Source organism: Pelecanus crispus, chromosome 12 (assembly GCF_030463565.1).
Source record: "Pelecanus crispus isolate bPelCri1 chromosome 12, bPelCri1.pri, whole genome shotgun sequence".
Classification (NCBI taxonomy): Eukaryota; Metazoa; Chordata; class Aves; order Pelecaniformes; family Pelecanidae; genus Pelecanus; species Pelecanus crispus.
Window position 1 is genome coordinate 20,325,947 of NC_134654.1, and position 13,830 is coordinate 20,339,776.

The 13,830-nt window shown below is 50.5% G+C and overlaps 1 protein-coding gene across 2 annotated transcripts in view; it reads right to left on the reverse strand.

The window, feature by feature from the left end:
- MGAT5B (alpha-1,6-mannosylglycoprotein 6-beta-N-acetylglucosaminyltransferase B) overlaps window positions 1-13,830 on the reverse strand; it is a 69,830-nt gene that overhangs the window by 29,379 nt on the left and 26,621 nt on the right. For both annotated transcript variants that reach the window (XM_075719878.1, XM_075719877.1), the window contains exons 4-5: window positions 2,797-2,909; window positions 1,370-1,443 (exon numbers count right to left, since the gene is read on the reverse strand). In XM_075719878.1, coding sequence (XP_075575993.1) covers window positions 1,370-1,443; window positions 2,797-2,909 — 187 coding nt within the window. The remainder of the gene's footprint in view (window positions 1-1,369; window positions 1,444-2,796; window positions 2,910-13,830) is intronic.

Sequence of the window (13,830 nt, forward strand, 5' to 3'; positions counted from 1 at the left end):
GGCAGAGGGTGGATAAAGGGCTGCAAACCAGCACGCACCCAGCACCAGTGCTGCGGTGGCGACATTTGCCTGCCCGGTGCCTCCAGGGCACACGGGGCAGAGGAAGAGCCAAGAGGGTTTGCTGGGGGCCCCCTGGGTTTCTAGCGCTGGTTCCAGCACCAACATGTGCCTTCCCTAGGGGCACAGCCATTAATCCCTAGGAAATAATACACCACAGGGTTTTCTTCTCATTAGCTCCGCTGGGGAGCAAGCGGAGCTGCTGATCTCATCGCCCTGGGTGCAGTGAGGCAAGGAGACAGATCCACCGGTGGCCCCCGACGATGATTTCACATGAAGGAGAATAACCAGCGACCAGAGCAGCCATTTATCAGCCCCCGCAAAGGCTCCTGCAAGCCTCTTCCTAATTCAACTACAAAAACAAATCTACTCGAGAGACAAGTCGCTGCGCCCAGTATGTAAAACACAGCAATCACCCGGACAGGAGATCGAATTACAGGCTTCCGCAATTAAATTACATTCCAAATTTATTCAAATCATGGAAGAAAAGGATGCCTAGCACCCGGGAAAGAGGAAAATACAACCCCCCGGTATCATTTTAATATATCCTTCAGCATCTTTTCAGGGAGACTCAGCCCTGCAGAAGCCTGAGATTGTAGCAGGAGGTTGGGAAGGGGAGGGAAGAGGGAGATGCTTTTAATTAGTTCATGTAAATATGCTCTCTGACAAAGCAATCATGCTCCGGGCCAAATGCCAGGCTGCATTCAGGTGTAAAGAGCAGGTTGGGTCAGGCAGGACATCCTATTTGAGATGGAGGTCCCGGCCACCTTAACGAGATGCTCTTCTGTGCAACGCTGAGGTTATTCCCCAGACGCTAGCTAACGCTCCAGATATTTAAAGATGATGTGACAATGCTTTCTCCTCACTGTGCTTCTGTCATTAAACACAGAAACTACAGGCAGGGAGGGCTGCAGGCAGAGGTGGTCTCACAGAGCTGATTCTGCTGCTGCATGCACATCTCTGGGTACCATGGCTTCAGTGCTTTGTATGACTAAAACTGAAGGTATATGCCTTATTACTGGGGGAAAACAGTTTCATTCTTATAGCAAAGGCTCCCAGAGGAGGTCAGACACCTCCCTTGTGTTTTCTCCTCACAGCACAGCCACGTGTTGCTTTCCACATCTTTGGCTCTGCTCCTCCTTCTGCAACAGGCTGCACTTTTCCCATTTTAAAGGAAACAGTTTTATTCTGGAAAGCATCCCCCTCCCCACTGTCCTTCCCAGTTTAATCCCTGGGGTTGTTGCTTTGTGCCTTTCCCAGCAGCTTCCACCCCAGGTCAAGACCCTCTCCCAGACAGGGAACCCCAACTCACCTCCACTTTCCCAGCACAGTCAGGGTACTTGGGGTCCCTGGGCACCTCACACTGGTCCCTCCGGCCTTCCACCACTGCAGAAAGACAATTTGGGCATGGGGAGATCTGGGATGTGCCAGCAGAGCAGCTGGAAATGCTGGGAGGGGATGGGATGGGAGGGGAGGGGAGGGGGCTGCCAGCTCCCGAGCACATTCATCGGCACCGCAGCTGGGCCAGCAGACAGCCCCATCCCACTTGATGGAGCAGGACACCAAGATGTGAAGCATCTTCCCCAAGGTCAGGGAGGAAACAGAAGAAAACCCCCCAGCCCTGCTTCAACACCGAGAGAGCTTTCCCCTTTCCTAAATCTCAGCAGGTCTCTTCATAGCACATCCCTGTTGCTCTCAGCCTGGTCCAGACCCCAGGTCCCACCTATCCACACTCATCCATAAGCAGGCTACAGTATCTAAGGAAGCCCTTGACAGCCTTTACGCCGTAAACTTGCAAAAAAAATTGTCCTGCTGAGCTGTCGAGGGAAGACTCAGCCCCCAGGGCCAGCCCCAGAATAAGGCACAAAAGTCGCTAGAAATGGTAACAGGATCTTTTCTTCCTCTGTGGTTGGATTAATAAAAGACAACACTCCTCCTATAAGTCCTCCTTTGCCTATAACCGAAAAAGCACGAGGTGGAAAAGGCAACAGAAGCATCTTCTACCTGATGATGCCAGCACAAACCTCAGGAAACACGCAGCGTGTGGAGAAACATCTGGAAAGCCCAGCTGCCCTCACAGCACTGTGGGATTGGGATGGGAACACCTCTCCTGGTGCTGGATCCCAGCCCCTGGGCTTTGGATCCAAACCATCACATTCTTCTATGCAGGTGTTTGTGCTGGCACTGCTCCTGGTCTTTAATTCTGCATTTAATTCTGTAGCATTTATTTCTGACAGCAATTCAGATTTGTCACCATTCCTCCCCCTTGCAGACATGAGTTTCCCAGGTCTTGCTGCTCTGCAGATTGATCTCTCCTGCTCTCAAGCCCTCCTGGGCCAAGTGAGGCAACACTTTTAAGAGAAGATTACTGCTGTCAGAGGCCACAGAGGGTGGTTCTCTACGCAGCCTCCTCTTCCTGGCTGTAACAGCAAGGTGAGAACCCTAGAAAACCCTGAGAAGGCTCAGACCATACTCAGCACCTCCTCTCCCTCAAAGAGATGGTCTGACCATATGCTGCGTCTGCACAGAGGTGGACACAAACAGCCCTAGGAAGTCTGCTGAAGAGCTTCAGGTGCCCTACTTAGTCCTGCAGACAGCAGTGAGTTGGGTAACCTCAGATCAGCATCCATTCCCCTGCATTTTTACCAAACTTTTCATGCTAGGCTTGGCTGGATCTCTGTATTGCAACTGCATAACACGTAGGAGGTTTGGAGCATGGAGACCCCTGGGGACACTCACCCTTCCCATTCAGGAGGCTGTTTCGGAGAATCTGATCTACTTTTATTGCGATGTCGGAGACATTTTGAGCTATAGCTTGGATCCTCTCCATCAACCCGGCTGCTGGCTGGAACCTGGAAAAAAACCAGATAAACCCGGAAAACTTGATGTCTCCCAGTGGTGGCACCCAGGGGTGCTTACAGCAAACTTGCCATCCTTAGAAGCTGCCAACAGGTTGAACTCAGCTCCAGGTTGCAACATGAGAACGCCTGGTCCAGTGTGTACTGGGCAAAGAGTTGATTGCCTTCCAAGAGGTTTGATTAAAAACCTATGTAAATCAGTATTCTGCCATTTTTTGCAGTGTGCTGATAAACATGGATACATCTGTGCATTTTACATGGGGAAATATTAACTAGGCTGGAAAAAATTGTCTTTCTTATTTCAGATGTGCTATGTTTGAAAATCCTCTGCTGTGATTATTGGCCTGGCGGAGCATGTAGGAAGCCATGCTGGGAAAAAAAGGGAGAAAAAAACCAAAAATACAGAGAAAGGAAGGGAAAACTGGAGGGGTGTTGAGGAAGCTTGCAGGCCTGGAGCGGACTGCAGACAGATGCAAAACACGCAGGACACATGGATGGCCTGAGCCAGCCCGTCCACCAAAGATTTAGGTGAGTGAATTTCCAGGTCCCCCGTCAAGAAGCAGTGGTAAGGGCTGTGCAGGGACAGGGTACCAGGGTGAGCGTCGGCAGCACAGCAGGAGCCAGGGTTGAGCTGGGTGTTGCAGCTCCAGCAAAGCGTGCAGGCACCTTCCCACCAAGGCTTGAGATCAGATTCCACTGGTTTGAATAGCTGCATATGCCGTCTAGTGAATTAAACCTCGCAATCAATACCATCCTGGGTAAACAGCACCATTAAACTCATCTACATAACACATTGTGTAGACAGAGCGACAGAGCACTGTAAAGAGGCCGTGTGTCAATTAAAAACTGGTATAATATATAAAAGGTCAAGAGAACTCAATCCATCAGCAGCGGTGTCCTGCCAGGCTTGACAAGGAGCAAGCTCTTCACCTCCAACACCTCGCCTGCCATTTCCACCACAAACAACAACCACATCTTGATGAGCATGGTTATCGCAATAAATAATTTCCCCTTCTGCAGCATCTGGGTCATAAGTTTTTCCTCCTGCTGCCGCTGAGATCATTATAATACAAGGAAATGCCATAAGCAGTGAGCAAAACCAAAAGGGCAACCTTGAATACTCTTGGCACAAAAAATATGTGCTGATGTCAGGTCCTTCTCAGTGAAGTTTTATGTTTGTTCTCCAGCAGATCAGTGAACCTGAAGGCCGGGATTTAAAGTACCTCTATCCTCAAGGCTAAAAAAATCCTGGTTTTATGAACCGATACTGCTTCGGTTGTTGATTTAAAGTCCATTCGCTAGCAGTGAGCAGCCCACATTTTTCCTTCTGGCGTGGTTTATGACCATCAATACTCAACCCACATACCTCCACAGGGAGCCACATATCTTAGGCTTTTAAGAAATAATAATTAAACGCAGAGGACACCATTGCCCCCAAGTAACTTCCAACCTTTTGCAGAGAATAAACCCCAGGTCTCCTGCCAGCTACTGTAACCGCTGCAACAGGGAGGTTGCTCATGAGGCTCTGGCAAAATACAGGCACAAAAATGACCTGCGATGAGCTCTGCTTGTGAGAGTGGCTCCGAGGAGATAACATGCTCCTGGTCAGAGGACTGCACAGCTCAGCCAGCCCTAAAAGCCCCCAACTGACCCTGTTTCTGCACCCCTTTTTCCACCAGCAAGCAGCCATCAGACCATGCAGGTGATGCACATGCACTCAGTAAGCAGGGAATAGCTGGGATGGGCGGTTTAGGAGCAAACGTCCCAAGAATGCAGTGAATTTAGAGCCAGCGAGCCCAACCTCCTGCTCCAACAAGAGAAGAGGGACATCAGCTTGGTGGAGATGCTCCTCGGGTTTCTCCACCACTCATGGAAAAGAGAGAGGATGAGCACAGCCATGGCAGCCCTGCTCCTGTGCTTCAGAGCACCTAGATTAGCCCACAGTCCAACTTCTGCCTCCTCCCAGAAGCTATCCCAATTCTCACTTGGGTCTGAACCTGCTCCCAAACACCCAAGTAATTAGGTGAATCTTAAAAGTCAACAGCAACCTCGGTCCCCATCTCCTCTCTGATGACCTCCAGACCTCAGCTCAGCCAGGACTGAGCACTGGGCACCCATGAACACATTCAAACAAAGACCAGGATCGTTATCCTAAATAAATGGCTGTCTTCCAGGCTCAGCCTCGCAGCCAGCCTAAGTTCTGCCAGAGCTCTGGCCATGGTGGCTTTTTCCACCTGGTGATGGATCTGGCCCGTCATCTATGCCAGCTTACCCATCTCTTGTAAGCTACAGCTGCTCCCCAAAGACAAAGATTTCAACTCGGAGCCCTTTGATGTAAAATGTATGTTTGATCACGACACTCAGACAGCACTTCCAGTTCTCGCAAACAAGACAGCTGCGTCGCATGGGCTCTGTGAGGCTTTCCCCAAAACGCAGAGGGTTACTGAAAAGTGACACACGGTTCAGTGTCCACCACGGTTCTTGGCTTATATTAAGAAGACAGAAAAACTGCAGAAAACATCCCTGCAAAACAAGCAACCAGGCTCAAATCTCCCACCACTTGCACACTCATCACCCTTATTTGTCAGACCAGTTTTCTCTAAATCCCCATGACTTTGAGTGTGGGATTTCATGCTTGGGGTGAAGAGCCGTGCTCCCACATCAAGAGCGCTGATGGGCCTCGGTGTTAGCACTAACACGGGCAGCACCGGGTCAGCCACCTCAGTGTTTTTATCTGCTGAGCAAGAAGGCTATCACTTGAGCAGCAAATTTCATTTAACGTATTAAAGAGATGACAAGAAGGTTAAACATAAGTTGCATCACCTATCATTACAGTGATTTGTCACCTGGGCAGAGGACAAGAAAATAAGACATTTAAAGCAAAACCTTAAATGCAAAAAGGTTTTCTGTAGGTCATCAGAATTTGATGCTTTCTTTATTCTTAGTAACTGGAGACACTGGGAAGGACAAGGTAAAGTGGCTTATTCTGCTCAGTGGCAGCTAAGCAGAAGGGGAATATCCCACCACATGTCTCCATCTGAGCTGGGATGCCAACACAGCCTCTGCCAGCCCAGCAGAAAGAGCTCACTTCCAGCACTACCACTGCACAGGGAGCAGCAACAGACTTTTTTTTTTCCTTGTTGCTTTTAAAATTTTTCTAGAGTGACAATATAAATGCCACCAAAATGCGCTGGGGCTGTGCCAGCTATTGAAACTATAGTAAATTACTATGGTTTTTCTAGAACAAATTTTTCCCTGGGACCTTAAAACCGTTTACTACAGCAAATACAGTACTTTTACTTCTAACCATCAATATTGATTTCATCTTTATTATTTTCAGATTTATATTTCCCCACGTTGATTAAGATTCAGATCACACTATGCCTTATAATGCACTGTATACAGTATTCATCTTGTTTCAAAAACTGCTATTAAGATGTATCTTTCCCCACTGGCAGATCATTTGCCATATAATATAGCCGGAGGTTGAGTTTTCCTTTACTTTTTCATGCATTAATTTGGTTCCCTTCACATTGTCTCTTGTCCCACCCTGCAGCAGCAGCTCAGATTCAGCCTGTTTATCCCTTTACAAGGCACTGTATTTTTATTGCCTTTTATAAAAGTGGCATTATGAAAAGATGAATCTCTTTCTATTTGTGTGTTGTCTTCATAATACAAGTCCTAAACATATTTGCTTGCTCATCTGATATTTCTTGCTATTAACTGCTGAAAGCAGTGACTTTGGGAAGACCAATACAGACAGAGAAAAGCAGATGTTTTGAAGATAATACATCGACAAATGCAACATTCGCACAGAGCAGTTTACCAAAGGATTTCAACTTGCTCATTACCATGTCTGCAGTTCTGTTTGCCTCTTTAAAGGTATTTTTTTTATTCCCAAAGACCCAAAGCAGAGCAGAAAGCAGCTGGGAAGGGTGCCCAGGGCTGGTGCCAGGCTCTTGCTGCTTGCCCACTCCAGGGACACAAATCATCCCCCAACGTCTAGCCCCATGACAGCCTCGCTCTCCAGGACAGGGAGACAAAATCCTGGATTTGGAACTGATGGATAACCCTTCCCGGCAAGGGGAAAAGGGCCTTCCCATCCTCCTGGCTCCTGCCGCAACATTCAAGGTGCTGCCCGTTAAAATAGCTGGGGTAGCTCCTGAAGAAATGAACCCCTAGGGCATCTCCAGCAGGTCACCCCATGGGCTCAGGCTCCTCTCCCCATCCACCCCAGTGGGGCAAGCTCAGAGTCACCCAACAGCCGGTGGGGGACAAGCCGAGGAAAACTGAGGGGTCCCCAGGGATGCGGGGAAAAGCCCTCATCCAAGCACTGGATAACTAAAAAAGGTGATTTAAATCTCCAAGAAGATGGAGCAATTACAAGCTTTGCTCCTCTGGCATAAGAGAATCCAAGTAAACCTCATCAATGCTGGAGGCAAAACTTTTTTTCGGGGATCCATGTCCTTGTGCGCATCTCTGCACTGTCTCCAAGGTGGCTTGCACCCAAAAGGCTGGGAGCCAGGGCTGCCCACGGGGGAGAGAGCAAGGACAGGAACACGGACACAAGGGGGTTACCAGGTGGCTGATGCTCTCCCTAAAATTTGGGTCACGGTCCCCTGACACTGATGCTCCCACGGGGGGTGTAGCAGTTGAGACAGCGGTGGCCGGGCGGGTGCCCTGTTCATCAGGCTCAGCTGCATGCTTTGCGTTTATTTGACTTGTAATCCTGGTTTTAATCCCCATAACTCTGGTGCCAAAACTATTACCCTGAGCCTGGATAAATAATCTTGGCTTGGTTTGAGCTCATGGTCTGCGCAGTGGTGGGGAGGCAGGAGAACAGCCGAGCCCCCCAGGGTGCAGTGATGGGGAGTGCGGGGAGGGTCCCGTGCCCTGCTCCACTTGGGAAAGGCTCAGACCCCCAGGGAGCAGAGCAAAAGCCCAAAGCCCTGGTTGCTATCAGCTTGACAGAAAATTATAGCAACATTAGGGGAGGAAAAAAAAAAAAAAAAAAGGTGCTGGGGCTGAGGCATGGGACTCGCTGCTTTGCTACCCCCAGCACGGGCTCTGCCAGGTCGTTCAGCTCCTCCGTGCCTTTCCTGACATCAAACAAGGACAGGGATGCTGCACCCGGCTTTGCAACCTCCCCAAGAGCCACATACAAGAAGGCCCATACCACTGATAAGTGGGTTTATGCCTCACAGGAAGCTCCAGCCAGTCAACTGGATAAAAATTTAAAAATAAATTAAAATATTATAAAAATCCTACAACAGCATATGCTTCCAATACAATTTCTGGTATCTCTGTATACTGCAATCTTTTCCATTACATCTCAGGGCTGAGACAAACAGCTTGGTCTCCCCTCCGGGAACACCTGAATAAAGGCCTGAGTTCACTCTGGTCACGTTTGCGCTCACTGGGAATTCATCGTGGGCAAATATCCCAGAGAACATGTTTCGGGACAGGAACATTCCTTGGAAACTCAACTGAAGCAAATATCGGATGATGCACGGGCAGAGCCCTGCCCGAACTCCTCCAGCTCCAAATTATGTAATAAATCACATAATAAATATGAGAGCATTTTACTCACTAAAGTATTTCCATTTATTTTAATTTCAGTCTACTGGGGGTGAAGTTTCTCACACAAATGCATTTAGAGGACCAGACACTGAGCTAACCCAAACCCCACAGCTGCACACCCCAGGGGAGGACGCTGCCATTTGAGCAAGCTGGCAAGAAATTTCATGAAAAAAAAGATGAAAACCAACTTTCCAATCAAAGCCAAGATCTCACCAACATAGGGACAACTCACCAGCAAAGTATAACCAAGATCAGTAATTAAAATATTTTATGAATGCTACCAAAGTGCTCTGAGATCCTTCCCAAGCAGAACACGAAGCTGAAGCCACAAGCCCAAACCTTTGCTTTCCTCCTGACTCCCAGAGCAGCATTGAGCCAACCCGTATGCCCGGGCAGCAGTGGGTTTTATTTATGTGAACATGAAGGGTCACAGACAGAAGAGTTATGGGATCGTGACTTTGATGTATGTTAATCTTTGCTTAATTGGGGCATAAATCAGATATATTTGCCTATGTACTTGAGTCGCCTGATGCAGGCTGCGAGACACTGCCTTCAGTGAGCTGTGAAGACATTGCCAGCCTCAGCAGTCTCGACTAAGAGAGACATGCCAAAAAATTTAGGCCAAAAATACCCAGTTTTGACCACAATCCCTGGGGCAGGCAATCCCCTGGACGAGATGCTCTCCCAAGCCTGTGCTTTTCTACAGCCCTCAGCCTCACGTTGTCTTTGCCGGCTGGGTGTTTGTGGGCACGCTCCACTTCATTTTGGAAGGGTTATTTTGGCAGCCTGTGTTTCCACCATCAGTACTACAGCCTCCCCAGATGGCCCCCTCCATTGCACCCGTGCCCCCCAGCTGGGAAGCCCCCAAGCCCATCCCTCCGGAGGGAGCTGCTTGCTCCTGGCTGCTCCCAAATCAGGGACATCTGACGGAGGGTTAACGGGATCTGATTTTCCTTGTAGGGTAAATCAGACGCACAGCCCAGGCAAAGGCACGCTGGTGTCATGCTCCTGCCCACCCCACAGCGCCATCACCAGCCCAGCCCCCCAAAGCCCTGGGCTCTGCTTGCCCCAGGGCACCGGGTGCCGAGGGCTTTCCCTGCGCAAGCCACCTGAGACAACACAAGCAACCGCGGCACAAACACACCAGCGACAGCACTTTGCCGCCACGTGTTAACGGATCAAGACGACTCATTTGCAAAGCTCTGCGATAAAGCAGCCCCTGGCATATCAATACTTTGGGCTGGAAAGGCAGAAAATAAACAGAAAGCAAAGTCTGTCGTGGAATTAGGTTCAGCAAATTGAGCTGGAGGTGCGGGGGGAGGTGCAAGCCTGGGAGCAGGAGGGGAGGGTGTGCGTGACCTGGGCACACATGGGCACCTATACCCCGGCTGCACGGGCGATGCCCATCACCCTCTGGCTGCAGGTCTCTCCCAACGAGCCCGGAGCCCCTCGGGCAAGGTGAGGGGACACGGACAGATCCTGCTCCCCTGGCTGCCCTGCTAGTGGTACACAGCCACCTCCCCACTCTGCCTTAGAGGGAAAAGCAATTTATCTCAGCTGCGAGGCAAGAATCTCCCCATGCATCTTCTCCCCTGACCCTGATGAAGACCCCAGAAGCGAGGGGTCCTCATGACCCCCTGCGCTGTGCCCATCCTCTCCAAGCTAACACCGAAAGCATCCAGGACTGGGCTGCAAACATCCTCAGGAGCTGGCAAGAAAGAACTTGCTGCCTCAGCCAGGATGAAACAGGTTGCAGAACCCATGAGGAAGGAGAGCACTGGGGAGGAAGGCTCCCGTGACACTGGCTGCCAGGCTCCCCTGCCAGCAGTAGCCCCCTCCCATTCCCACCCACGGGAGCATCAAAGACAAGATGCTGCTCCCGTGGCCAAGCTCTGCTCAGAAAAACTACAACCCAGTAAAGCTGGGCTGGATTGCAAGACAGGTCTTACCTTCCCTCGGGGCTGCTTCAGGGCTCTGTGCGCTCTGGACAGCTTTCACACCACGTAGCACCAGCCTCGCCTTGCAGATGCCCTCGCCAAGCCCCACAGCACGCCGAGGAGATGGGGAGACGATGCATGGAGGGGTCAAAGACCCCTCCGAGCTCACCTGGATAGCAGGGGACCGTGGCATCTGGCAGCAATTTCTCTAAAGCCAGCTTATCAACAGCAACAATTCAGGAATTAATAGAGCCAGGCTGGCAGGATGCAGGAACATCACCCATTTAGTGTCATATTGTGAGACTTTTAATTACTGGGGGAATATGGAGTCATGTAATGATTACAAGAACAAATACTTAAAGTGTGTGGAAATTAACTGAGCCTTGGCAGTAATTAAGCTTGAAGATGAATCAGTCGTTAGCAAATAACACACTTTACAGGCTAACCACTATGTGGGGGAGAGGGACAACCAGGGATGCCGGCGCTGCAGACCCCAGTCTTCCCCACTGCCACCTCCCCATGGGCGTGGGGCAGGTCGGGGGCAGCCCGGCCACAGGAGAAGGGCTTCTCTGAGCCCCAGCACCGTTGGGTTATGGTGCTGGCTTGGGTCAGCCGTTTCAGACTCCTTCCTTCCCTCCCAAGTGCTTTCTAGCAGGGGACCAACGCTTCCACTGCAAACTAATATTTCCCTTGCCCAGTAAATAGCTCTCCAGGAGGCTTCCATAAGTACTTCTAATTTCCTTCCCCTCTGATGATTTACGAGGGCTGCTTTCAATTAACAGCAGTATTGATTTTTCTGCAGCTGACTGGCAGGCTGCTCGCCCTTGTTAGGGAACCCATCACTTACCTTCCAGCACGGGCAGGGTGCAGGCAGGGGGGAGCCTGGGGAAGGCAGGAGAAGGGATCCAGCAATGCCCGGGGGCACAGCAGGCTGGTTCACGGGCACAGCCCGTGTTCCCTTACCCCAGCGTGACATCCCACAAAACCCCTGGGCAGCTCTTCTAAGGAGGATGTTGGATATTTGGGTCTTCTAAGAGCTTTACGTAAAGCATTGCAAGAGGCTGGTGGGCTACACATAGAGGCACCTATGGAGTATTCAATCAGACAGCACCTACAGAGCAACCGCAAAAGCTTCAGATGACTTTTGCCGTGAAAGAGCTTGGAGTAACTTCCAGCCGAGTAAAGCTGCCTGCCCTGGCAGCTGACAGGCTTTCCAAAGAAGATCATTAATTACACTCTGTATATTTAAATTCCTCCTTGTATTTTCCAAATGGAAAAGCTACCCCTGCCCTCTGCTGGAGCCATGCTCATGGGCTATTCCATAAAGCCCACCAAAGCCTTCACCTCTTCATCTGGGCTCCCGATTTCATCAGAGATCCAGCGTTAAGCAGGAAAGCGCTTTGTAAAAACAAGAATTAATCCGCTTTTGCACAGGTGGAATTGCAAAGCCTGTGCTCACGGCTTTGCTGAGCAGGGAAGGAGACGAAGGCGGCCACCGTGTTAACTAGAGACACTTTAAAGAATAAAATCCCTTTGAAATTAGCACCCTTTAATTGCATTATCTTTCGCTGACAGCTTCTAGTCAGTCACTGGTGATCAAAGAGACAGAGACAGAGAGGGAGGGCAGAAACAAACCCTGCATGGAATCCAGGAGTCCTAACAATGAACGGCACCAGGGCATGTCCGCGGCCCCGGGGCGGACCTGGGTTCAGGAGACACAGCTGGGTCCCAGCGCGGTTGGTGGTGCCCATTCCTCCTTGGCACAGGGGGTCCCTGGGGGCTGCAACCAGTTACCCCCCAAGGGACGGGGATCTCAGCACACCTCTCCCCAGCTCTGTGGGGTCTCAGCCCAGGTTTTGCACCAGCTGCTATTCGATTCCCCCCAAGATGCTCCACGTAGCTCTGGAGAACATCAGAGCAGCGAGGTCAGCCCAGAGCAGGGCAGCAGACAGGGTGCATTGGCTCTGCACCCTTCCAGCTGCCTCATGCACCCTACAAAGGAGGGCAGGGACCGGGACAAGCCAAGAAAGGTCATTACGGACGAGGGAGCACGTCTGGCAGCAGAGACAGAGCTGCTCAAACCTGCTGAGACCCAGCACAGCTGTGACACTTCCAACACATCTCCTCTGACCACAGACCTCAGTGAGACGTGGGGGCTGCAGGAAAGGAGGGTAGCGCTCAGGAAATGCTTCACAAGTGTTTGCAAATGCTGCCAGTCCTTCGTTACAGACCACCACAGCAAAAATCCATCCACAAGAAATCCCCCCCACGATGGTTGCTTCATCTAGGGATGTTCTGCCCCATGACCAAAACCCGATTTTCAGAGGCTAGGTGAGAACAAAGAGATGACACAGATCGGTCTTGATGCAGGATCAAGTGAGGGGACTTGAATGCACTTAAAGGGTAATTTATAAGGAGCAAAAGGTACTAAACTAGTTGTCCCTGATTTTCTATTTGTGCAAATTAAGACATCTGTAATCTCAACTGCTCAAGCCCATCCCAGCGCATACGCAAAACCCGAGGCTGTTTTGATGCGCTGGGTCCACAAGCTCCCATCCTCTCTGGTCTCTCTAAGTGATGGCCCCAGAGTCACCAGCCGCACAGCAAATCCGAAATGCAAGATCCCCATCTGCAGCGATTGCTGCCAGTTCACATTAAATGCTTTTAAGTTTATCTCTTGGCTGCTGGTGTACAGAAATTACCATCGCCTGAAATTATTGGTTCTTTTAAAACGAGATTGGCCAAGAAAATCATCAAATGTGAGCGAGCACCTTCCAGTCGCTGGCTGTAATAGTCCTGTCCATTCCTCTCCAGGATTACTGTTGTCCTCCTTGTATGCTTGGGTACCAGCCAGCCTCGTAACGACAAAATCCCCAGCACCTGCCATTACCGAGGTAAATTACATTTTTCAGTGGTTGAAATTATGTTACTTAAAAGGCAAGACCGTGCACTCCAAGGCTGCCTGTGTAGCTTTAATTCATGTGTGCACGCAGTACGGCACAGCACAGCCTTTAATTACAGGCTCACTTACTCTATTTTCCATTATAGGCGCAAAAGAGACTCATAAGGAAAGCCAGGGGGGAGAAATGGAAACGAAGATGGAAACAGGGAGGCACAGGAACCCCTGCCGGCTCTCAAGCATGGCCACGGCAGGAGGCAGAGGTGGGAATGCCAGGCAGGAGCCACCGGGATGCACCACAGCTCCCGTGCCAGCTCCGGTGGCACAGCACAGGGCAGAGGAGCCTGTTGCATGTCACATCCCTGCCACCCACCACTCACGTGTCACCTGTGACTCCACCTGAGAAAAATCTATGCTGGCATTTTTTTTGCATTGCAAAGTTTGTCCCAAGTGCTGCCCCCTCAGTTTTTTCATCTCTGCCCCTCCACATTCAAGTCGC